At 36.8% G+C, this 24,067-nt stretch overlaps 1 protein-coding gene across 5 annotated transcripts in view; it reads left to right on the forward strand.

The window, feature by feature from the left end:
- The first annotated feature begins 1,422 nt into the window (after window positions 1–1,422).
- Window positions 1,423–24,067, forward strand: part of TBC1D32 (TBC1 domain family member 32) — a 229,233-nt gene continuing 206,588 nt past the window's right edge. For 3 of the 5 annotated variants that reach the window (XM_046005958.1, XM_046005963.1, XM_046005961.1), the window contains exons 1-4: window positions 1,423–1,543; window positions 1,725–1,882; window positions 10,543–10,704; window positions 14,781–14,958. In XM_046005958.1, coding sequence (XP_045861914.1) covers window positions 1,728–1,882; window positions 10,543–10,704; window positions 14,781–14,958 — 495 coding nt within the window. In that variant the 5' untranslated portion in view covers window positions 1,423–1,543; window positions 1,725–1,727. Of the gene's footprint in view, window positions 1,544–1,690; window positions 1,883–4,529; window positions 5,731–10,542; window positions 10,705–14,780; window positions 14,959–24,067 lie in introns of those variants that run through there. The other 2 variants (XM_046005960.1, XM_046005962.1) reach the window with 2 other exon arrangements.

A 24,067-nucleotide genomic window follows, 5' to 3' on the forward strand; every position in this document is an offset into this window, starting at 1 on the left:
GCTGCTCTGCCTACTCATGCTCTCTAGCTCTCTGTCAAATAATAAATAAAATCTTTAAAAAAACTATTTGGCAGTTTTAACACACTGAATTTTCCAGGAAATTATGTGCAAAAACTATGTGAATTAAGGAAGGAGTATTATTTTATTTTGTTCTGAATTTTAACAAATAGCTTACTGTTTCAGAAAAATCTCATCATCAACAGCAATGTTAATCTTGATGTTTGAGGTGTCAACATCCGTGTTAATCTAGATATGTAGCTGTCACATTGCTGGTGATTCTGTGCATGTGCACACACATGCATATACACATATTGGTTTTTTTTTAGGTTCACCCAGAAATAAGGTTGCAAGTGTGCCTACTCTGGTAGTATGTTTTTTTTTTTTTATAAATGTATTAGCGAGACAATCAAGATAAAGCATACATTTTACCAAGAAACATGCTGCCACAGTTAGCAAGGACATATTATACTTCTACTCTTGGAAATAACAGCATGGACATCAAGGGAATCACTGATTTTGGCTAACATGAGAACTGATTCAGATGTTATTGGACCAGAAGTGTAAAATTTAAGATGGGTAAGGGAGAATTCATTGACATTAAACCACTCATCAGTGACGTGGAACTAATCCATAGACACCAGGATCTGATCCCAATACTCTGTTGGGTTGGCTCCTTACCTTGGATGTGACCATGGTCTAAGGATTTATCTAGATTGGAAACTGGATGACGGTCTATGATTATCTACTGCTGCTTCCTGCACAGGTTCCTCATATACAATATCTCACGGTGTCACCATGGAATCCAATTGTGTCCTACTACTTTTAAGATTAATCTCTAACCCAGAAATGTGCCAAATATGACCCTTTCAGTTGTGGACTACTTGCTTCTCAGGCTCCTCACCTCCTCCTTCTAACCCTACTAACTCCAGTACTGGAGTATGTTACACCTCTCTTCGCTTCTTCCCTGACTCTTCTTCTGTGAGGTTAAAAGAGGATTCTGGATTTCCACAACACCTACCTGGTGGACTTCTCTAACACTTAACTGCACTGTGGTGTAAACGCGGATTTCTTTTTGTGTTTGATTATGAGGGCCGTCTTCTTCACAGTTCCTAGCAAGGTGCTTGGTAAAGGGAAGCAATCAATAGATGCTGGCTGTTAAAGAGAAACAGCATTGTAACATTTCAATACCATTCACGTCATTAAAACGTTTCAATCTATTTTCAGTTTCACTTTTATTCAACTCTTTGTCTTCGTACTCCGTTCCCTCCCATCTACAAATCCAACGCTAAGCACAGCAAGCGCACCTGAACCTGTCCTTAGGAGCAGGTGGGTCCCCAGGCGGCACTCTTTCTCACCTAGGAAGCCCCGTCAAACGTGCTGACGTCACGCGCATCACTGACGTCCCGCCGTCAGGCCCACCCATCAAAACCTTCCGGGATCTCTCTTTTTTGCGGTTAGCGGGGACAGCTTGAACAGTATTCGTACGGGAGCCGGCAACGACTAGGACCAAAGGCGGGTCCTTGCGAACCCCTGCTTCCCCAAAGTAAGGTGACCTGTGTTCCGGAAAGACGCGCGGGCAGCGGAGGATCCACCCCCAGGCGCTAGCCGTGGTCTCCCGGGGAACGGCGTAGTGCGTCGGCCTGGGCTGGGTGGGGGCGCGCGTGCGCAATGCGCGGCGTTTGCGCCGGCCTGGAGTAATGGGCGTCGGCGTTTGATTCTTGCAGAGGATGGCCCATTTCTCAGGCGAGGACGAGGTGATGCTGCAGGCGATGCTGAGGCAGCTGTTCCAGAGCGTGAAGGAGAAGATCACGGGTGCCCCCTCTCTGGAGTGCGCCGAGGAAATCCTCTTACATCTGGAGGAAACTGATGAAAATTTCCACAAGTAAAATAGCTTTTGATATCTTAAGCAAACAAGCCAGCTGATCCAGAAAAGGTCCAAGTGTGGTAGAGAAAGAATGTTCGTTTGATTATTGTTAAAAGTAGCACCCAAGTTGGAGGTTCATTTCTTTGGGTTTATTTACACAAGTACCGAATTTTTGTATAATTTATTTTTTACTTTCAAAGCTTCTGCTTCCTTTGTGTTTCTCTTGCCACACAACATATTCTAATGCTTCATTTTTTCCCTTACGGGCAGCACAGTAACAATAATTGTAAATTGTTCACGTTTTTCTAAGAGTAAGTCTGTTCTATCAAGGGATTCCTGTCCCAGTGCCTGAAAGCAGGGAGTTCTCAAGATTTCTGTTCCTTTGCTATGTGGTATTTCAGCGGCTGCACCAGTTGCTCATTCTGAGCACCGCAGAAATACTGAAGTGAGATTATTAACATCCTATGGAATAGCTTAAGTTCTTAGAAAAGGATAAGCCACATACTGCAATGCCTGTGATAGATGGCAGAATTTTAAGTGCTACAGAAGGGCTAGAGACTCTGGGCTTGGGAACAGTAGACATAAGAGTTTTTAATGAGAGAGGTACCATTTGAGATTATTCTGGGAGATTATGTTTCTTTGGAGATTTTTTTTCTTTGTTCTGGTTCATTTAATCCTCTCCATTGAAAAGTTTTCTTACAGGTATCTCAATTAATTGGTAGCAGTATTTTAAATGCAGTATTTTAAATTCAGTGTGTGTATTTCATTTTGATCTCACAGAGATGGTACTGAAAATTTTATCTTCAGTTACCTTTAAACTGATTTGTGGGTGCCCGGAAGTTGTATTTATCTGGAACTCCACACCTTTCTTACATGGTCCTAAAGGGGTCCTTGAACCCTTTAATGTAAAAGTTTGTTTTTACTTGCAGTTTTATAGGAGTATTTACAGTTTTCACCGGATTCTCAAGGGAGTTTTCAAAAGTGTGGAATTCTTGTTCTTGTGGAACTCTTGTTAATGTGGTTACTAATTTCATTAATATTTCTGGTTATACATATGTTTATTTGTATTTCCATGATTTTCTTGTTTATTCATTAAATCCACTGCTAATAGCTGTAGACTGTAGAATAATCACAACTTTCTCAAATTAAGATTTAATTAATAGTGTTTGTAAACTCATGTAATACAAATTTATCTTGCACAGACACTCTTAAACATTAAGTTTGGGGTTTTATTTCACATGCAAGCAGTTGTTTAAATAATTTGTAAATTACTGTCAGTTTTTGCTAGGATCATATTCTGGGCATTTGTCCATTTCATCTAGATTTTCAAATGTATTGCTATATAGTGTTTCATTAATATCCTGTTAACTTTTTAATTATTTTTAGTATCTGTAGTTATATGCCCCCCCTTTTTATTCTTTTTTTTTTTGTGCCTTCCCTCTTCTGTTCTCCTAGAAGTTTATTTTATTAGTCTTTTAAAAGAATCAGCTATTGGGTTAGTTTTTCCTTTCTATTACATGTATACTTTATGGTTTTTACATTCTGTTCCTTAATTTTTCTTTGGAAAATTTTAAAAACTTTTGTGATCAGTGGTTAGCTCATTAATTTTCAGCTTTTCTTCTTCTTTTTAGTGTAAATGTTTTAGGCTACGTATTTGCTTATATTGTTTCAGCTGCTCCAATTTTAAAATACTTTTCAAATTAAAGTTAGATGCTGTTCTTCTCAGCAGTTTAATGACTGTTGTAATAAAGTAATTTACTCTTCAACAGTGCATTGGATTAAATGCTTGCTGATTAACATTTATGGTTAATGTTCACTGTTTACTGAGGAGATTTACTTTTGGCCTACCTGAAAAAAATCCAGATACTTTCAAATCATAACTGATTTGTAGTTTTTAAGACTTATGATCCTGAAAGTATTTTGAGTAGTTTGTAGTCTTAAAAGCATAGATGGCAAAATTTATGTGTTGGTTCACTAACCTGAGATCTGTGTCTTAGGAGGAAGGAACTCTGTGTGGGAGAGGAAAAGAGGGGGAGATGCTTGTCTTTGATGTTGTCATAGCATCTTAACAGCTCAGAGTTGGATGTGATATTAAAGATCAGTTAGTCTGGTTGCTCATATTTTGTCTTTGTTTTCACTGACCTAACTCCTCTTGAACATTGCATGTTCTTTTTTTCTTTTTTTTTTTTTAAGATTTAATTAATTTATTTATTTGACAGAGGAAGAGAGATCACAAGTAGGCAGAGCAGCAGGCAGAGAGAGGAGGGGAAGCAGGCACCCCGCTGAGCAGAGAGCCGGATTTGGGGGTCCATCCCAGGACCCTGAGATCATAACCTGAGCTGGAGGCAGAGGCTTAATGCACTGAGCCACCCAGGAGCCCCGCATTGTATGTTCTTGAGTCACTTAGATACATTTTGCTTCCCAAAGTGTTTCCTACTTCAGAATTATCTATCTTCCCATTTCCACTATCAGAACACTGGTTTCTTAAATCCACCCAATGTTGCCCTAGTATTGGCCAGAACAATTTTATTTTTATTTTATTTATTTTTTAAAAGATTTTATTTATTTATTTGACACAGAGAGAGAGATCACAAGTAGGCAGAGAAGCAGGCAGAGAGAGAAGGGGAAGCAGGCTCCCTGCCAAGCAGAGAGCCTGATGCGGGGCTCGATCCCAGGACCCTGAGATCATGACCTGAGCTGAAGGCAGAGGCTTAACCCACTAAGCCACCCAGGCGCCCCACCAGAACAATTTTATTAAAAAGACTTGCAGGGGAAACTGGTGTTTTTAGACCATTTTTGTAGGAAGATGGTTAGGACAATTGAGTCCATCTATGATGGAATTTCAGATAGTGTAATCAAGTAAAGTGGGGGAAAATACAGTCATTTGGGGAAGAAACCATAGTGTAGGCAGTAGAGCCCTTTCTGGGGTTTGCCCCAATGAGCAGTTTTCCCAAACTATCTCTGCTTTCCAGAACTTCTATTTTTCTGCCTTAAACTATATATATATTTTCTAAAAGATCCAAGATTCCCCTTTGTCTCTGAAAGTGGCAGCAAGGATTTGAGGCCTGTGAGAGGGGAGAGAGGTAGGGATGAGGCCATTGCTTTCATTATGTATGTGTGTTGTGTAGGTTTTTATACTTAAACTGGCCCCCAGGAAACAAATTAGCCCCGGTTTTTAGTCTTGGCTACACCAGAATCAGCTGGGCCCCATGTTAAAAAAAAATACTGATACTTGGGCCTCTTCATAAATGAATCAGAATTGGGGGGGGGGGGGGGCTTGGCAGAGGTTTACTTTTTGTTTCACAGGAGAATCTACCAGTGAATTCTAGGGTGTTTAAGTGGTAACTTCACGAAAGCCTCCAGTGTGTAAAGTGATATCCATGTATAGTGAAATTACTAAGAATTATATGTTTGCTTTCATAATTAATGAATACATTTCTAGTAATTGTTTATCATGACTCAGAAACCTATTCTTTGATCTAAAAGGTTGTCGTGATGTAAAATACTCGTTCTTTCTATTATATAACCTTTTATATACCAGTATGATATATAAAGTTAGGTTGGTCATATAATAAATCTTTTGATTCTGAAATAAGAATTCCAAATACCAGCATTATAATTCACAACTTATTCTAATAAAGTCTCTTTTTAAAGCATATCATTACTATAATTTTTTCTATATATGACTGAACATTTTTTGCTTATTTAAATAGCTAAGAGAATGCTTTCTTGAAACAAACTTGTATCAGATTTTTTAATGTTTTTCTGTTGTATTAGTACTCTGTGTATCAGTGCATACTTTGGTGAATTTTAACACGTCGGAATTTCATCATGAAAAAATAATTGATTTTCTTGGAAAAATCTAGGTAATAAAACTGGAAAAATTGCAAACAGTGACTGTTCTTTTAGCCAACTTTGTAAAGTTTTCCTGTGTAAATGTGAAAAATTTCATATTCATCAGGAGTAAAGCGAAATGATGAAGCACATTGCTGTGTATTTCAAGCTGCTTCTGAAATGTGGTGAGGTGAACACATTTTTCCTTAGCAGCAAACAACTGTACTTTTAGGTTTTAATGTCCCTCTTTGAGGGATATTTGGAAAAAAATATTTTGTATTCATTTGGTAATAGTATCTTTGAAACCAGATTTTAATTTTTTCTCATTAAATTACTTTTAAGGTAACAAAATGGTTAGTCAAATATATGTATAGTTTATTTGGTTTGAAAAGTGTCAGAGTATAGCTATATGTAATAAATAACAGTTTTCGCATTAGAATTGCCATTATGGTTACATAGCAGGAACTGAAATTTAGCAAGGTCAGGTGTTTTGTCTAAGGTTACAAGATTGACCAGTATAAAATTTAGAACTTAAACCCAAAGCAAAGGGATTCATAGATTTCTAAAGGTATAATACTTACTTGTTGTGTAGATCATGTTCTTTAAAAAAAAAAAGAAACTTTGTTATTAGAAAATTTTAAGATGAACAAGAAGGAAATATTAATAGACTTAAAAATAAAGGAAGTTGTATTTATTGTAGTCCATAGCAAAGCTGTATGATTCCTTATATTTCCAGTGCAATTAGGGTATGTTAATCTGAAAATGTTAACACAGAGGAGTCTGCTAAAAATAAATCTGAAAGGAAAGGACCTAAACTGTAGCAGAATTGACTTAAATTAAGCTTCATAAGTATCATCTAAAATAAGTTATTAAGAATGTACATTTTTTTCAGGGAAGTTTTACATTTCTTAAATAGAAATTTTAAACACAGAGGTGATTCACCGTATCTTTAGTGGTAAGGGTTTTATAATGCTTGGAGTGAGTGGATGTTAATGGTCAAACTGAATTCTGTAGGCTATATTTGGTCTGTGGATGTATTTCTTTGGCTTTTTTTTTTTTTTTAAAGGTAACATTTAAAAATTGAGAGATGGCATATAAAATAGTTTTCTGGCTTTTCTTGAAACATAGAAAAATCAACATTAGGCTAATATTCCTAAATGGCAAAAAGTGACTAAAGCCATGTAGAAGCTCTTCCTTTTAGCTGAGAAATGTCCTTTTATTTCACCCCTGCCTCTTTTCTCTCTTACACATGGCTGACTTGACTTTACCTGTCTACTCCTGGTAACATCTGAGTTTGCTATTCCTGGAATAAGTATGGAAACTTTTGAAAGTTTCTTTTGTGCATCCAGGCTTTTGCTTTTATACAAAATAAGAATATTGCTACACCTCCTGGATAACTTATAAAAATGATGTAACGGGTTGATTTAAAGAGCTTATCATCAATCTTTTGGATTAGTTGTAGACTTAAGAGCTACTCAATGGCACCAATACAATGAGGATTACAATTAAGGCAACACAGTACTTAATTTTATAGAAGTGTTTCTCCCAGCCCATAGCAACAATAATTTTCTATCATGGGCACCACTATAGAAAACAGCATTCCTTATAGGATTTTATGGGACATTGCCATGAATCCATATGGTAAAAAAAACCAACACAAAATGAATTGTCAGAAGAGAATTTGAAGCCTTGGATTTTTTTCACCCAAAGAGAAAGATCCACTTGCAGAAATTACTGTTTACTAATTTGAATCTTCCAATGATCAGGGAGTCAGTAGAGTATCCAAAGGGCCATAGGCAGCCTGGTAGTCCTCACATGACAGAGGGCCTTATCCTCCTTGGAGATCTTTTTTCTTAAAAGAGCAGTAACCCATTAGGCAAGATTCAATTTTGGGGTTCTTGGGTTCATTTAATTTGGAAGATGAACCAAAACCTTGAAGTATTTTGAATGGTGTCTGCTGGGAGCTAATACTACAGTCACAGATAAAAATGATATCATTGGGAAAAAGTATGTGGCTTGTCAGTTTCCCAAAGAGGAGGTTTTAACTTTTTCTCAGCATATTTGCTATTTGCTATTTATAGATGATGCTAAGTAGTGGAGAGGTGGTTTTTTTTTTTTTGTTGTTGTTTTTTAAAGTGTCTTTTATTTTAGAATGGTATTCTTTTAACTTTTTTTTTTTTAAGATTTTTATTTATTAGAGGGAGAAAGAGAGCACAAACGGGGGGAGGGGCAAAGTCAGAGGGAGAAGCAGACTCCCTGCTGAGCAGGTAGCCCAACTTGCAGCTCCATCCCAGGACCCTGAAATCATGACCTGAGCTGAGGGCAGATGCTTAACTGACTGAGCCACCCAGGTCCCCCTCTCTCAACTTTTTGAATACATTTTGTTAATGGTCTTGTTTCATATTTCCTCACTGCCTTAGTTATAAAAAATATCATTTCTGTTGCTTATAGTTTGGGCTTTAAACAACACAAACACAAAAGTTCTATTTCTCAGTTAAATATTCATTTCTCATAATTGCTCAAGATTTGTGGCACAGAAACAGGGCTGATCAAGCTGAGGAATCATTTGCCTTTTCATAGTAGATATTGATGATGAGATGTAGAATTAATCTCTAGCGTGGCCCTTCCTTTAGTTTCAGAGAACTAACTCAGGCTTTCCCAAGTTTTGTTTCTCACTGAGTATTTCAGACATGTGAAGGGAAACTGTCTGTTTGACGAGACTAGGGCAGGATTGTGAGGAGGATCAAGATTGTTTTTAGGAACCTTTCATCTCTCTGCACTTTCTTCCAATTACACTTTTCCTTTTCCCAGTGGTGTCATACTAATTGGGCTAAAAGGATTATCTATTACTAGATCCTTTTTCATTTACAAGGACATTTTAAAGAAACAATAATACATTTATAGTATTGGAATTTCAGATATTCTGATTCTTTATAGGTTTTCTGGTTGTGGTGGGATGGATGTGGTAAACATATTTTTTGGGCTCTTTGGATCTCATCACACCCATCTGCCAACTCTAACCTCAGAGCCACCTGTCCCTCTGTGGAGGCAAAATATAGGGTCTGTCAAATGTGAAACAATTAGTATCTTTAAAAGATTCTCTTGAAATCTTAATCTTTGAATTCTTGCTTGTATAAGTTTTTGTCATTTTGTGTAGAATATGCAAAGATTTGGTTTATAATTACAAATACACAAATAAAAAATAATTTAACATTTAAAATGGGTGGGAAGTTTTGCTTTTATAAGGGAAGGCAATCATGAATCACCAGAAGAAGCAGAAACTACAGAACTGCTTAGATGATGATTAGAGGCTATTTTCTATGATACATGATTCAGTAAGTTTTTCTTCTAGTATTTCTGAAAATTAGTGTTTGTCATTTTGATCTAATATTGCAGGTCATTAAGTTTACAAAATAATGTTTTCTTCTGCCATTAATAGATCCCTATTTTCTTAAAGCTTAGAAATTAACACTTAAACATTGAATATAAATATTAAACATTTAAAAGTAAATTCAATGAATAACTTAAAATAAATTTTTAATAAATTACACTTTAAATTTAATGCAAATTATAATTTTGAGAAAATAAAATATAATAGATTTACCTCCCTAAATGCAAGAAATTTAAATAATATAGTTGGTAAAAATGTGAGTGTTATATTTATTTCCATTTCCAATCTCCATTGAGCACTACAGAACATCTTATTTCTTAAACATTTTTGAAATTTTCCCATTTTTGAGAGAGTATGGGATTGTGGGATTGACAAGAGTTTTGGATTAAGGTGGACCTGAATTAATAGCTTGTGAAATTTTTTAAAGGTTTATTTATTTGAGAGAGAGAGAGAGAGCGAGCACAGGAGCTGGGGAAGGGGCAGAGGGAGAGAGAAAATCCAACAGAATCCAGCTGAGCGTGGAGCCTGATGGTTGGCTTCCTCCCAGGATCCAGAAATCGTGACCTGAGCAGAAATTCAGAGTGGGCCACTTAACCAGCTGAGCCACAGGCGCCCGTAGCTTGTGAATTTGACAAGGCTTTTTAGCTTTTCATTTGCATCCTCATCTATTTTACCTATTTCATGTGGTAAATAAGACAATAATAATAAAATACTTACAGCAGTGTCTAATTCATGATAATCACTTAAAAGTCCCTCCTTGTTTATATGCAAATCAAAATGGTGGTTTCTGGAGAAGATTGAGTGTGGCTTCATGTAAGTGGAGATACAGTAATTAAGGGGATTGATTGATTAGGCATTTAAATGCCAAGCCAAGGAAGTTGTATTTGAAGGATAATAGACAGCCAATAATTAGTTTTAAATACAACAACTCTTTATTCAGGCATTATGTATGTGATGTGGTATGAGGTATTGGTATGAGTAAAGTGGCTCTAACTCAGAAATAATGAAGGCTGTGATTTTTGAGGACCAAGATAACTGCAGTGTTCAGGATAAATATGAGAGGGAAGGGGGGGGGTGAAGGAAGATGAGCAAGAAAGCCGCAGTAGTAATCTCTGTGTGAGGTGATGTGGTTTTGCACTGACCAACAGAAGTGGAAAAAAAGGAGAGGTGATGAAACCAAAGGATATGTAGGCAGTGTTATCAAGTGTTGATGACTGGGTGGACTGATGGAGTGCGTGGGCATGGCATGCATGCAGAAAATGCCAATGTCCCAGAAAAAAAGCAATAAAATTCTAGATAAGCTTGATGATTTGGGATGAAAAGTTCAAGCCTTTTTTAAAGGAAGAAATCTGAGTGTTTTTAAAATATTTCTGTGCTAACATTTTTTCCTGGGTATGGTTCATAAGCGAGTTCATGATAGTTACTACATTTATTTTTTAAATACTTGTTTTAGCTATGAATTTGTGAAATATCTTCGGCAGCATATATGTAACACTTTGGGGTCTATGATTGAAGAAGAAATGGAAAAATGGACATCTGATCAGAATCAGGATGAGGAATCTGGCTATGACACAGTTGTACAGCATGTTACTAAAAGGATTCAGGAATCTAAAGAGTGAGTATGCCACAGTAACATTTTCTTTCTTTCTTTCTTTTTTTCTTTTTAAAGATTTTATTTATTTATTTGTCAGAGAGAGAGAGTGGGAGCACAAAAGTGAGCACAAGTAGGGAGAACAGCAGGCGGAGAGAGAAGCAGATTCCCCACTAACTGGGGAGCCTAATGTGGGACTCCATCCCAGGACTCTGGGATCATGACCTGAGCCGAGGGCAGATCCTTAATAGACTGAGCCACCCAGGTGCCCCAAGATTTCTTATTTCTTGATTTGAGAAAAAACCACAAACTAGAGTCATGTTCATCTTTGGATAATATAATTTCCAGTAATCTATTTCTGGCAGTGCTATTAAATTTATTCTAAAAGGAGTATTAAAATATTTTATTAGTCAGAAAATAAAAGCATTTTCATGCTAAGAGCAAAGTTTTATATGGGAATATTAGGAATTTTTTAAAATCTCTGAATAAGCCATTTAATTTTCTTGTGTTTTAGTTCATCCCTGTGTAAAATTAAAAGTTATAATTACCTCACAAAGATGTTCTGTGTCTTAATGAGTGTTTGTCTTCTGCTTTGTCAGTTGTAGATGAAAGATTTTAAGTTGTGCAGAGTATTTTTTTTTTCTTGGTATGTGGAGATTCAGAAACTATTTAGGACTAATGATGAAGTAATAGTATCTCTGTTAACAGCATTTTTACTGTAATAATTAGAAATTATTTTCTTAAACATTTTGAAATTTTTTGAATAGAAGTTTACAGATAGAAGAATTCATTTGTAGGGTCTATCATTTATTCCTCATATGTGTAAGTGCAACTACTCACCATGTAGATTTTCATTATTAATGGATATGGTTTTTATTCACTGCCTGTTAGAACTTTTTCTTATTTTGACTTCTTGGAGTATTGAATGAGTCTTAATGGTGTTTATAGTCCATACTATATTTGTTTTTCTTTGGCTTTTTCAAAACTGCAGTGGCTACTGTTGAAGACTAGTTCATTTGAGTCTTAATATTGAGGGTCTGGCCTCTAGCTTTTTTTTTTAAATTAAAAAAAATTTATTATTCTTGGGGTGTCTGGCTGGCTAGTCAGAGGAGCATGCGACTCTCAATCTTGGGATTCTGAGTTCAGGTCCCTTGCTGGATGGAGAGATTACTTAAAAATAAAATCTTTAAAAAAAGATAAAAATAAAAATTATTATTTTTATCTCTGTGGACAGCTTGCTGGTACTTCTTGCAGAAGAATTCATGTTCGAGTTTTCAAAAAGGCCTGGAGGAAACATGTCTAAGATGAAACTTACAGATTTTCTGTGGATTTTAATGACCCTTAGTCCTACCTTATATACATCATATAGATTCTTACTGTTATATTCATTTATTAAATTACTATATTGTAAATTATAAGGGGAAAAGGCTTTATGTTGTTTACATGGCTATGCCTAACTGCAAAGGAGTCTGGGGGACTGTAGTTTAGACCTGTGCCCAGCTATAATACAAATACTGTGGAGGGAGAGAGCAGCTTTTGATGGATTGCTCTTGATTGCTACCAAGGAAGCATTGTTAGGCTTCCTTGTTTCTTGCTGCTGAGAATGTGTAGAGGAAAGCTGGATCCTTTTTTTCAGTTATCCCATAGATACTTTGCTGGTTAATCTGATGAGTGTCCTAGGATTCCTTCTTGCTTTTTATATCCCCTTACCTTAAACTTGGATCTGGACTTTTCCTCATCTCTATAGCAGTTCCCTTCTGAATGTGTTTTCCTCCTGCATTGCTCCTATTCTCATCTTCTTTTAATATTTCTGTGTTTTCTTACAATTTCTGATGCTTTAAAAACACATACATGAATAAACTACGTATTGATTCTAGTTATATATTATGTAAGTTATATATTGCTGAACCATAGTAAATATATGAGTATGTTTTAAGTTATGTATAGAATTATATATAGTTACTAATATGTGATGTATATCATATAATTTAAAATGTATTTAAAATTCCTTTAAGCTTTAAAATCTTAGCCCCCTATTTATATTGAAAACCCCAGCATGGTTTTATTGTTTTTATAAGAGTAACTTACCTATCCTTCCTCAGTTTTATGGAGTTATAATAACCCATTTACCAGAAGTATAAAGAAAGGGGCATTTTTGTACTTATTTTCCTAATGTATTTTTATTACAAAATGATAATAAATACATGTTTCATGCTTTATATTTACAAAGAACTTTCAGATACATACTATTATGCCTTGCTACAGCTATGTGAAATAGGTCAGCTGGATTATATTCTTTTCATCTCATTTTATCATTGAGGAAAATGAAACTGATTTATGATGACAAAACTGGTAGGTCAAGTAGTCAGAATTATAATCCAGGGTTTCTAATTCCAAAATAGTACTTTATTTGCTATATTTATTTAAATCTTTATGCCTTTTTATTTTAAATATAGCTTTTTAAGTGGTCCAAGTCACATATTGCTCCTTTGTAAAATGAAAGGCTAGATGAGAGTTTTAAAAATAGTTTCATCTATGGGATGCCTGGGTGGCTCAGTTGGTTAAGCGGCTGCCTTCAGCTCAGGTCATGATCCCAGCGTCCTGGGATCGAGTCCCACATCCGGCTCCTTGCTCAGCAGGGAACCTGCTTCTTCCTCTGCCTCTGCCTGTGCTCGCTCACTCTCTCTCCCTCTCTCCGACAAATAAATAAAATCTTTAAAAAAAAATAGTTTCATCTAGCTCTAAAATTTTATTTCTAGGCTTTTTGGGACCTCAGTCTTTTTTTTTCTTCTAAGATTTTTATTTATTTATGAGAGGCAGAGGGAGAAGCAGGCTCCCCATGGAGCAGGGAGCCCAATGTGGGACTCTGTCACATGACTCTGGGATCATGACCTAAGCTGAAGGCAGACACTTAACCCGACTGAGACACACAGGCACCCTGGGATCTCTATCTAATAATATGGGTGCTTGAGAGTTGGCACATAGTAAGTGGAGAACTTTATTTATAAGTTCTTTTTGAAGAACTTTATTTATTTATTAATTTATTATTTATTTATTTATTTAGATTTATTTATTTATTTAGATGGTATTTATTTTAGAGAGAGAGAGAGCATGGGCATGAATTGGGGAAGGGCAGAGGGAGAGAGAGGATCTTTTTTTTTTTTAAGGTTTTATTTATTTATTTGACAGAGAGAAATCACAAGTAGGCAGAGAGAGAGAGGGGGAAGCAGGCTCCCTGCCGAGCAGAGAGCCCGATGTGGGGCTCGATCCCAGGACCCTGAGATCATGACCTGAGCTGAAGGCAGAGGTTTAACCCACTGAGCCACTCAGGTGCCCCGAGAGAGAGGATCTTAAGCAGGTTTGTGAAGCTCGATCTCACCTGAGATTATGACCTGAGCTGAAATCAAGAGTTGGATACATAAACAGGCATTCCTGTTTATGTATCAGGATACATACAGGATACATAAACAGCTACCCAGGCATCCCTCTTTCTAAGACTGGAGCTGAAAGGGATTTAGAAGCTATCTGGTTCAAACTCTTACCAGTTTCAGGAATCCTTTTCTTAACATCTCTGACAGTAGGTTCTTTAGCCTCTGTCCTTCAAAGGACCTACTGATAGCTTAGCTCTTATTTAGGTTTTAATGCTCACTATAAGTACCTATAAAAATAGCCAGGGAAGAAGGGAAGGAAAGAAAGAGAAGGGAGGAGGATAGAGAAAGAGATAGAAATAAACAAGGAATAAAAGGGATATGTAAGATGGACTGTTCTGGTAGTATGGTATTAGCAGTTGACTATTATGGAGTACTGGTATCCATGCTATTGGAATATCTTGCCTTAGACTGTTAGTTTTACTACCTCAGTCTGTGTAATCAGATGAAGAAACCTGGGAAATAACACACGTTTTGAAATTCTTATTTTTATTCCAGTTGTGTGAATTCCATTGTGCCACTTGTTCTTTAAAAAAAGCCGACATATTTTTTCCTTTTTAGAACTGTGCCCTTAGAGGGACTTTACAGAAAAAAATAAGATATTTAATTTAGCTGAGTGTTTTAATTTGTGCGAATAGTCTTTCTCTTACCAAGACTGTTTTAAATTTAAAGATACAAAGAAATGATGCATTCCCTGAAGAATATCATGATGGTAGTGGTGGAATCTATGATTAACAAGTTTGAAGAAGATGAGATGCGAAGTCAAGAGAGGCAGAAAAAAATCCAGAAGGAGAAAAGCAGCAGTTACTGCACAGATAATTGCTCTGATAGTGATTCGTCATTCAATCAGGTGTGCTGTTTCCTTTTGCATTTATGTCTTGAAATGATATTTAATAATCAGTAACTTTAGTATATTCTTTGTTAGCCAGATTTTTTTTCTGCTTTCCAGTTTTAAGATTCAGAAGAAAAATAATAAAATTACCTAATCTTAAAGATTGAGTACGTGAAATAACATCTTCTAGAATTATAAGTTCAGTGAATGATTACATCATATCTGACATATCTTAATGAAATATGGAAATAAACTAATTGATTTTGGATTTAAAAAAAAATACCTGAAACAAATCTGCTTAAGCTTTAGTTAAACAAAACATCTTATTCCTAATTGATTTTTATTAATCAAAGTTTAACTGCATTATAAATGAGATATGGAGATAAAACATTTCCCTTATCTTCTAAGATGAAGGTCACTGTGATTTGTTTTAAAACATGAATACTGGCTGTTATATGCCACTGATGAGTCATTGAACACTACATCAGAAACGAATGATGTACTTGCCGCTTCTTGATGGCACACGGGAGAAGAATGAGGCACAAAAAGTCAGCTGCAAGAGAATGGGAGCAGGGGACAACAGTAGAAAAGTTGTCGCCCCGAACAACTACTCAGTGCTGTTTTTATTAGATATAAACAGTAATCAACAAAGGAGCTGAAGAAGACTACAACATTAATCAGATGCCTTGTAGATAAACAAGAAGGAAGGCAAAGTATATCTGGTTAAGCAGTATAAAGTTTATAGTTGAGCGAGCACATTCAAAAGGGCCTTATTAGCCACAGGAGCTCTCCAGGGAAGGGGAGATAATGGAAAAATGAAGCAGGCAGTGTTCTGCCCCGAGCGGGCTGGGCGTTCCCAGCTGCTTGGCTTCAAGGATGTATATCGTCCTCTCCCCCAGAGGCCTGTTGCCAGTACGTGTTTTTCTTAAGGATATATCTGAACATGCTTGATGGCTAGTACAATTCTTGTAAGTTGTATTTTAAGTAATACATTGTTCTGAGGGACAATTACAGTACTGTATGTTGGCTAATTGAATTTAAATTAAAGGCACCCAAAAAGCAAAACAAAAAACCAACAAATCATGAGCCTCTTCTTTATGACATCAAGAGATTTGAGGTTTTACATTGTCTCTTTCCACGTTATTGGAATCTTTGTCATTTGGCTAGAGCAGAGCTAACAGAATGGCCACAGGTTAGGTTAGTTCTAACAGGAGACTAGTTAGACTAGAGCCTTATATATGCATGCACCATCAACTTCCCCACAGAAACTTCCAGGCCAGTTGGAGTCTGTCTGATCTTTGTGTGAATCCTACCTGTTATTTCTTTCCTTTTTTTTTTTTTTTTAAGATTTTATTTATTTACTTGTCAGAGACATAGAGTACAGGCAGGCAGATTGGCAGGCAGAGGCAGAGGGGGAAGCAGGCTGCCTGTGGAGCAAGGAGCCCAATGTGGGACTCAATCCCAGGACCCTGGGATCATACCTGAGCAGAAGGCAGCTGTTTAACCGACTGAGCCACCCAGGCATCCCCCTACCTGTTATTTCTTCTTCTTCTTTTTTTTTTCCATTTTTTTTTAAAATTTCTTTTCAGCGTTAACAGTATTCATTGTTTTTGCACCACACCCAGTGCTCCATGATATACATGCCCTCCCTATTACTCACCACCTGGTTCCCCAACCTTCCACCCCCTACCCCTTCAAAACCCTCAGGTTGTTTTTCAGAGTCCATATTCTCTCATGGTTCATCTCCCCTTCCAATTTCCCTCAACTCCCTTCTCCTCTCCATCTCCCAATGTCCTCCATGTCATTTGTTATGCTCCACAAATAAGTGAAACCATATGATACTTGACTCTCTCTGCTTGACTTATTTCACTCAGCATAATCTCTTCCAGTCCCGTCCATGTTGCTACAAAAGTTGGGTATTCATCCTTTCTGATGGAGGCATAATACTCCATCGTGTATATGGACCACATCTTCCTTATCCATTCGTCCGTTGAAGGGCATCTTGGTTCTTTCCACAGTTTGGCGACCGTGACCATTGCTGCTATAAACATTGGGGTACAGATGGCTGTTCTTTTCACTACATCTGTATCTTTGGGGTAAATACCTAGTTTTGCAATTGCAGGGTCATAGGGAAGCTCTATTTTTAATTTCTTGAGGAATCTCCACACTGTTCTCCAAAGTGGCTGCACCAACTTACATTCGCACCAACTTGCATTCCCACCAACAGTGTAAGAGCCTACCTGTTATTTCTAATGAAACATTTTCACCTAATTAGTGCTGACTTGGGGACATAGCCATAACAGATCTTTTTTTTTTTTTTTTTTAATTTTTTATTTCTTTGACAGAGAGAAATCACAACTAGGCAGAGAGGCACGCAGAGAGAGAGGAGGAAGCAGGCTCCCTGCCAAGCAGAGAGCCCGATGCGGGGCTCGATCCCAGGACCCTGGGACCATGACCTGAGCTGAAGGCAGAGGCTTTAACCCACTGAGCCACCCAGGCGCCCCGCCATAACAGATCTTAACCATATACCAAAGAGGAATTTGGGGAATTTTGGTGAAATGTGAAAAAGTCACACATACTGGTCACGGTTGAGACTGCATTTATGAAGGAAAAATGTTCAGAAGTCATTAAAGCAGAACTTAAAAGTTGCTCTGCTCAGGAGAGATTGTGCTCAGTATTATTTTCTGATGTGATGGAGGAAAGGGCAAAGACTGAATTTTCTTCACCTTGTAGCCCTTAATATTTCTTCATTGATGGATCTTTGGAAGGAGCTGGGCTATGGAGATTTTAGTTTAGTTTTATTCAGTAGGTTTATTGAACTGCTTCTTCAGATCAAGGAAGGCAGAGAAAAACCCAATTTTAGGACTCTGGGTACTCACAAGATTATACTTTCTTATTTGATGAACCATCTGTTTACATTGAAATTGAACAATAAGAGTAAAAAAATGAAACATTGTTATTTGTTTTAAGAAGTCCAAGTATTCAGGCCACATAAGGTTGACTGAATAGCTAGCAGTGAAGAGGTGTTCATTTGAAATGCTAAAGTATTTCCAGTCTTAGAATAATAGGTTTTTCAGAAATTCAAAGCATTTGTAGAAATGGGGTCATAGTTTCAGAAAATGGTCTTGTTTTTTATTTTGCTTTGGTTTTATTCTTGAGAAGGAATCAGACTTTAAATTTATATGACTTCTTTTGGAAAGGACTCCTTCCTTGAGAAGGAATCAGACTTTATATGACTTTTTTTGGGATTCTTTGGGTATGACTTTGTTTCAGAAGGCTCTAATTGAGTTGAAGGTGAACTGTGTCCACCCACAAGGCATGGGATCCCTGGACTTTGGGAAAAAAGCATATGTATGCCAGAAGTACCCCCAAAACTCTTTGAGTGTGTTCAAACTCCAGGAGATGTCTGGGTGCCTTTGCTTAGTGAAAAGAGACTCTTTTACATGACCAAAGAGAGCCTGAATTACTATGTTCAGAAGTTGAAAGGGTCTGTGAAGATATGTGTCATTCCTTGCATTAAATACTGATGTTGTTGATAATGCTTGCAACATTGTTAAGTTATTTGCTTTGGACTTAGAAAAATCTGTCTGAATTGTTGTGTGAATAACATTGAATTAACGGTTCTGATGCTGCTGTTTTGGTATTGGTAGAAAGCTTGCATTTTGTGAATAAAACAGGCTTCATTTAATTGTTACTATTTTAACCATTACAGCCTAATTATATATGGATTTCTGACCCATTATTGATAAACTTTGGACATGGTTGGCCTCGGACACTATTGGTGTATGTTTGAGGATATTAAAGAATAAAGAAGACAGATTGGTTTTTACTATAATTGTGAGGAGAGCATTGAAGGGATTTGGTATTGTGATTACACGTTAAAAAAAGTCACTGCAAAATAATGCTGGAAAGGGGCGCCTGGGTGGCTTGGTGGGTTGAGCCTCTGCCTTTGGCTTAGGTCATGATCTTAGGGTCCTGGGATCCAGTCCTGCATTGGGCTCTCTGCTCAGCAGGGAGCCTGCTTCCCCCTCTCTCTCTGCCTGCCTCCCTGCCTACTTGTGATCTCTCTCTCTGTCAAATAAATAAATAAAATCATAAAAAAACAATGCTGGAAAGATAGAAATAATATTAGCTGTCTATAATTGAGATTTCTGCCATATATTGGTACTTACAGACTATACTTGACTTTATACTCACTATAGATGTTACTGGCCCACTTTACAGAAGAAAAGTGAGGCTTACAATAGTAGTTAAGTAATTTTCCCAAACTTGTATTGCTAATGAATTTAAGCCTGGTCTCTCTCCTTCCAAAGTTTTTGTTCCATACCATACCACATTACCTGAGACTGCTTGGGTTCAGAGCTCGGTTCTATCACTTACTAGCCATGTGACCCTGGACAGTGTCTTAACTTCCTTGTGCTATGCTATTTCTCATTTGTAAAATGGGAATGAAACCACCACTTACCTCATAGGGTTTCTGAGAATATTAACTGGGTTAATGTATATCAAGTCCTTAGACTGTTGCTGCTGCTTTATACGCGTTACCTTTCATCTCTTAAAGGATGTGCTGGAATGAGTGCCATTCAGGGACATGCCAAAATAGAAAAGTTCTCAGCTGTGGTCCTGTGTGGTTTCTAACTCAGCTTCTCCAGGTTGTTTTCTACAGCTGGGAAGTAAGAGGATTACCCTAATATACCTCAAGCTTTAAAATTCATAAGCTTTCCTATTGCAGTTTTTCTGTCTTCCTCTTCCTTGACAGTATTTGGTACAGCACAAGCATTAGGCTGTTTTATAGTGTGCAAACTATTTCATTATATTCCGAAGGAATGCCAAGGTGCACAGTTTATACGGAGGAGATGAGTTTAGGATAGCAGTAACCTGTTACTCTTGCATAATGTTAATTTATTTAAAGCATTTACTGTTTCTTTGCTTTCAAGACAGCCTCTTTTTGAAACCCATCTTTTGGTATCTGTAGTCAGCAGAATAATGGACCCCTTGAAGATATCCATGTCTAAATCCTCAAAACCTGTGAACCTGTTAGCATACATGGTGCTGGGGTCTTTGTTAATGTGATTAAGGATTTTTAGATGGAGAGGCTATCCTCACATAGGAGATCAAATGTAATCGCAAGCATCTGTATAAGAGCAACTCAGGAGGGTCAGAGTCAGAGAGGGTACTGTGTAGGTAGGCTGAAGTCGAGGTCGGAGTGATTGGATTGTTGGCCTTGTAGGTGGAAGGAGGCCAGTGAACTAAGGAGAGTGCAGACAGTCTTTAGAGGCTGAACAAGGTAAGGAAATGGATTCTGCCCCAGAGCCTCCAGAAGGAACATAACCTTGCTGATATGTTTTAGATTTCTGACCTGCAGAACTGTAAGATAATAAATTTGTATTGTTTTAAGTCACTGAGTTTATGGTAATTTGTTATAGTAGCAGTAGGAAACTAATCTAGTGCCCCAGCCTTGCTAGTTACCTGTCTTCTCAAGAAAGGCCAGGGTTGGTCTTTCCTTTTTTTTTTTTTTCATAGAAAAGAAGACACTATTCCTTTGACTTTGTGCTTGAACTGTCTCCTGGGAACAATCTGAATCCTGTCTTTTGCTAGGCTTTGAATTCTTCCAGTAAGAATTTTCTTGAATAGCTTTTTCCCCTTTATTGGGTGCATGGTCTTTCCCGTCTTTCAGAATAGTGCTTTCAACATCTCTAGTGTATGTTTTATCTTAACCCCTCAAACTTCAGAGTATTTTGAGTGCAACCCATTTTCTGGGCTCCCTAAAATCTTCAAAGCTTCTACAGTGCTCTTTTGGTGAGGAATTCTGCTTTTGAGGATATTACACTATAGCTGATGGATTGTAAGACTCTCCTCTTTTTTAGCAATATCAGCCAGAGAATGGTACGATAGCCACAGCCCAAACCACATTTCAGAAGTTCTTCCATCTCTAGCTACCCTCATTTCGTCAGATTTTGATTATTCATGTTTTATAAGCAGAAAAAGATAGGAGCCTAAAGTCTTACATGTAGTATCGAGAGGAGAAGGTAGCTGAGACTAGAGAAAATGAAGATCATATCATTGATAATTCAGCTTTCTTGTGTGAGGCTGGAGGCAGGTGGATTGCTGGGGAGAAGAATTGGGTAGGTGCAGGTGTGAGCTTTTTTGCTTGCTTGCTTAATAGTTCTCTTTTGAGATAATTTAACACCAGAAAATCTAATTTCTTTGATCAACAGTGCTAAATTTCTTCTTAATGAATACCTAAAGTTTCTTTATACTTTAAAATATTAATAGATTTTTGTTATTACCTCTCAATGGTAGCACTTTTAAAGTGAAAGCTGTTTTTGTTGAAACATAATTAAAACATAGGAAATTAAAAACAATCCATCATTTGAAAATGTTTTTAAAAGATTGTTTTTGTTTTGGATTAGTAGCTTTGTTCTATATTTAAGGCATTATGAAAGGCGGGTGCATAATTTAAAAGGTTGTAGATGCACTAAAATTTGAAAAAGCTACTCTACAGGAAGCTAATTCATTCTGAATCTTAGAAACAAACCAGTCTGAAATAAAGTCTGGCTCTGCCATTGATGAGTTGTGGACCTTGGATTTTTTCTCTCAGTGGCTCAGTTTTCTTATCTGGTGTAGTGGAGATAATAATAGAACCTATCTTAATAGGGTTGTTTTGTGGACTTAATTACTTAATGTGTGTAAAGCATTTTGAACACTACCTGGCACATAGTAAGCACTAAGTGTTTGCTTTTGTCCTGTTCCTCATCAATGGGTGCTGTTTCTTTTCTTTCTCTCTCTATTTTTTTAAGAATAGGAAAGAATGGGGCGCCTGGGTGGCTCAGTGGGTTAAAGCCTCTGCCTTCGGCTCGGGTCATGATCCCAGGGTTCTGGGATCGAGCCCCGCATCGGGCTCTCTGCTCTGCGGACAGCCTGCTTCCTCCTCTCTCTCTCTGCCTGCCTCTCTGCCTACTTGTGATCTTTGCTGTCAAATAAATAAATAAAATCTTAAAAAAAAAAAAAAAGAATAGGAAAGAACTTGTGCATTTAGACATTAAAGCCTGAAGTATCATTAGGTTCAATATTTATATAGTTCTTACTTTCCTTAGCTATATTTTTAAAACAACAATAATAGTTGTCTGTCTTTGGTTGTATTTGAATGGTTTATACAGTTTGCAAACCAAACATTTTGAGATTTCTAGGGTAAATTAAATCTGAGGGTAGTTTGATTTTTGTTTAAGTGTAGTCATTGAATAATGTAAATATTCTTTTGTATGTGTTGTGATAAAGTAATTGAGTGTGATATCTGTTACCAAAAAACTACAGGATGTTTTGTTTGCAATCCTTAGTAAACTGCATTTGACAGAAATATATCCCAATCTTATTTTAGCATAAAAATACCTTTAAATATGATCTATATAATCCATAGAGGACAAGATACATTTTAGATTATCATTCAGTTCTGGTTCTTGCTCTTTTTCCTTAGAATGTTCTTAGAAATTATTTGCTTAGCGTATGCTTTAACATATGTAAATATGTCTTAAAAAACTCTCTTTTGGAAGTATCTACCTATATTGATATCACCAACAGATCTGTCTTGCATTGGTTTACAAATCAGGTTGGCAGATACTACTTCCCTCAGGAATTTTCAGTTTAAGAAATACCTAAAGCTGTTGAAAAATCTTAACAAATCTGTAAATATGGGACACACTGTCTACTTGCTCTAGTTAAAGAACTTATTAGTTGGTTGCTATGGAATTTTATGTCAGTCCACTAATATGCAATAACACATAGACCTTAAAAATAGGTAACCTTTAAGGCAGGTAGTAGGTTCATTCTGATGTCTAGTGTAACAAAAAATTTTCATTACTTAAATATCATTTTTAAAAATAGTATATACTATATTTAAGGAGATAAAGAATTAATAATTAAATGATAAATAATTAAAGGGAAGTAGATAGATTAATGAAACTGCTCCAATCAGGTAACTTATTAGAGGCTATGCATTTTTTTTTTTTTAAGATTTATCTGTTTATTTTAGAGAGAGCGTATGCACACAGTCACGAGTGGGAGGGGCAGAAGAAGAGGGAGAGAGAATTTCAAGCAGACTCCATGCAGAACACAGAACCCAACATGGGACTCCGTCTCCCGACCCTAAGAGCCTGACTTGAGCTGAAACCAAGATTTGGACATCCCCAGACTATGTTTTTCTAATATGTATTTTAATCTGGGAGAAAAAACAGATATGGTAGAATTGGAGGATTTCAACTCTTTGGTTTTCTGTTCCCCAACATATACTATGTGCAGTATTTTGTGATAGACACTGCCATACTGAAAAGATGAATCAGGTATAAATTATTTCTTCAAGGAGCTTACCTGGGATTATGAGGAGATTATTTACATAAATAACAGATTCATAAGGTAGAAATAGCGCATCCTGGAAAATCTAAAGGGTCTTTGTAACGAAGACTATCAAAGAACTATGGAGGAAGTATTTCAAACAAGGGAATGGACAAAAGCTCTAAATCAACAAATAATGTGGTCTATTGAGGAACGTGAGTAGTTTGTTTATGTGATGGGTTAGAATGAAGAGTTTGTGGGGAGTAAACTGGAAGGGTAGATGAGGACCAAATTATGGAGCAGGGTTGAGATCTTAATTATTGTTTCTAGCTATAAAATTCTAGTGCCTGGTATGTTATGTAACTCAGGTCCAAAACATAGTAGATGTCTAATAAATATATGAGGAATAAATGAATACATTCAAAAGCTAAATTGAATTGTTTTGTAAGTAAAGGGAAATCATTTTGGATTGCTGAACAGAAAAGTGAGTTGGTGAGATTTACCCGATAATATGTGCAGAAAGGCATGAGCAGGTGAGAAAGAAGATGTAGGGAGAGACGTTAGTAGGCTATCATGATAGTTGAAGTAAGAAGAAGGCCTGAACTGAGGAGGCTTTGTAGAAATAAATAGGGACTGATATGAGAATTATTACAGAGGCATGATCATTCAACTTGATTATTGAAGTGTTTTGGGAAGAGTAGTGCAGAATGGGAAGAGAGTCAAAGTCATTATTGAAGTGTTTGCCGGGGGAGTAGTACAGAGTGGGGAAAAGAGTCAAAAGTCTAGTTGTGGTTTCCGG

The sequence above is a fragment of the Meles meles genome, chromosome 5, assembly GCF_922984935.1.
Source record: "Meles meles chromosome 5, mMelMel3.1 paternal haplotype, whole genome shotgun sequence".
NCBI lineage: Eukaryota > Metazoa > Chordata > Mammalia > Carnivora > Mustelidae > Meles > Meles meles.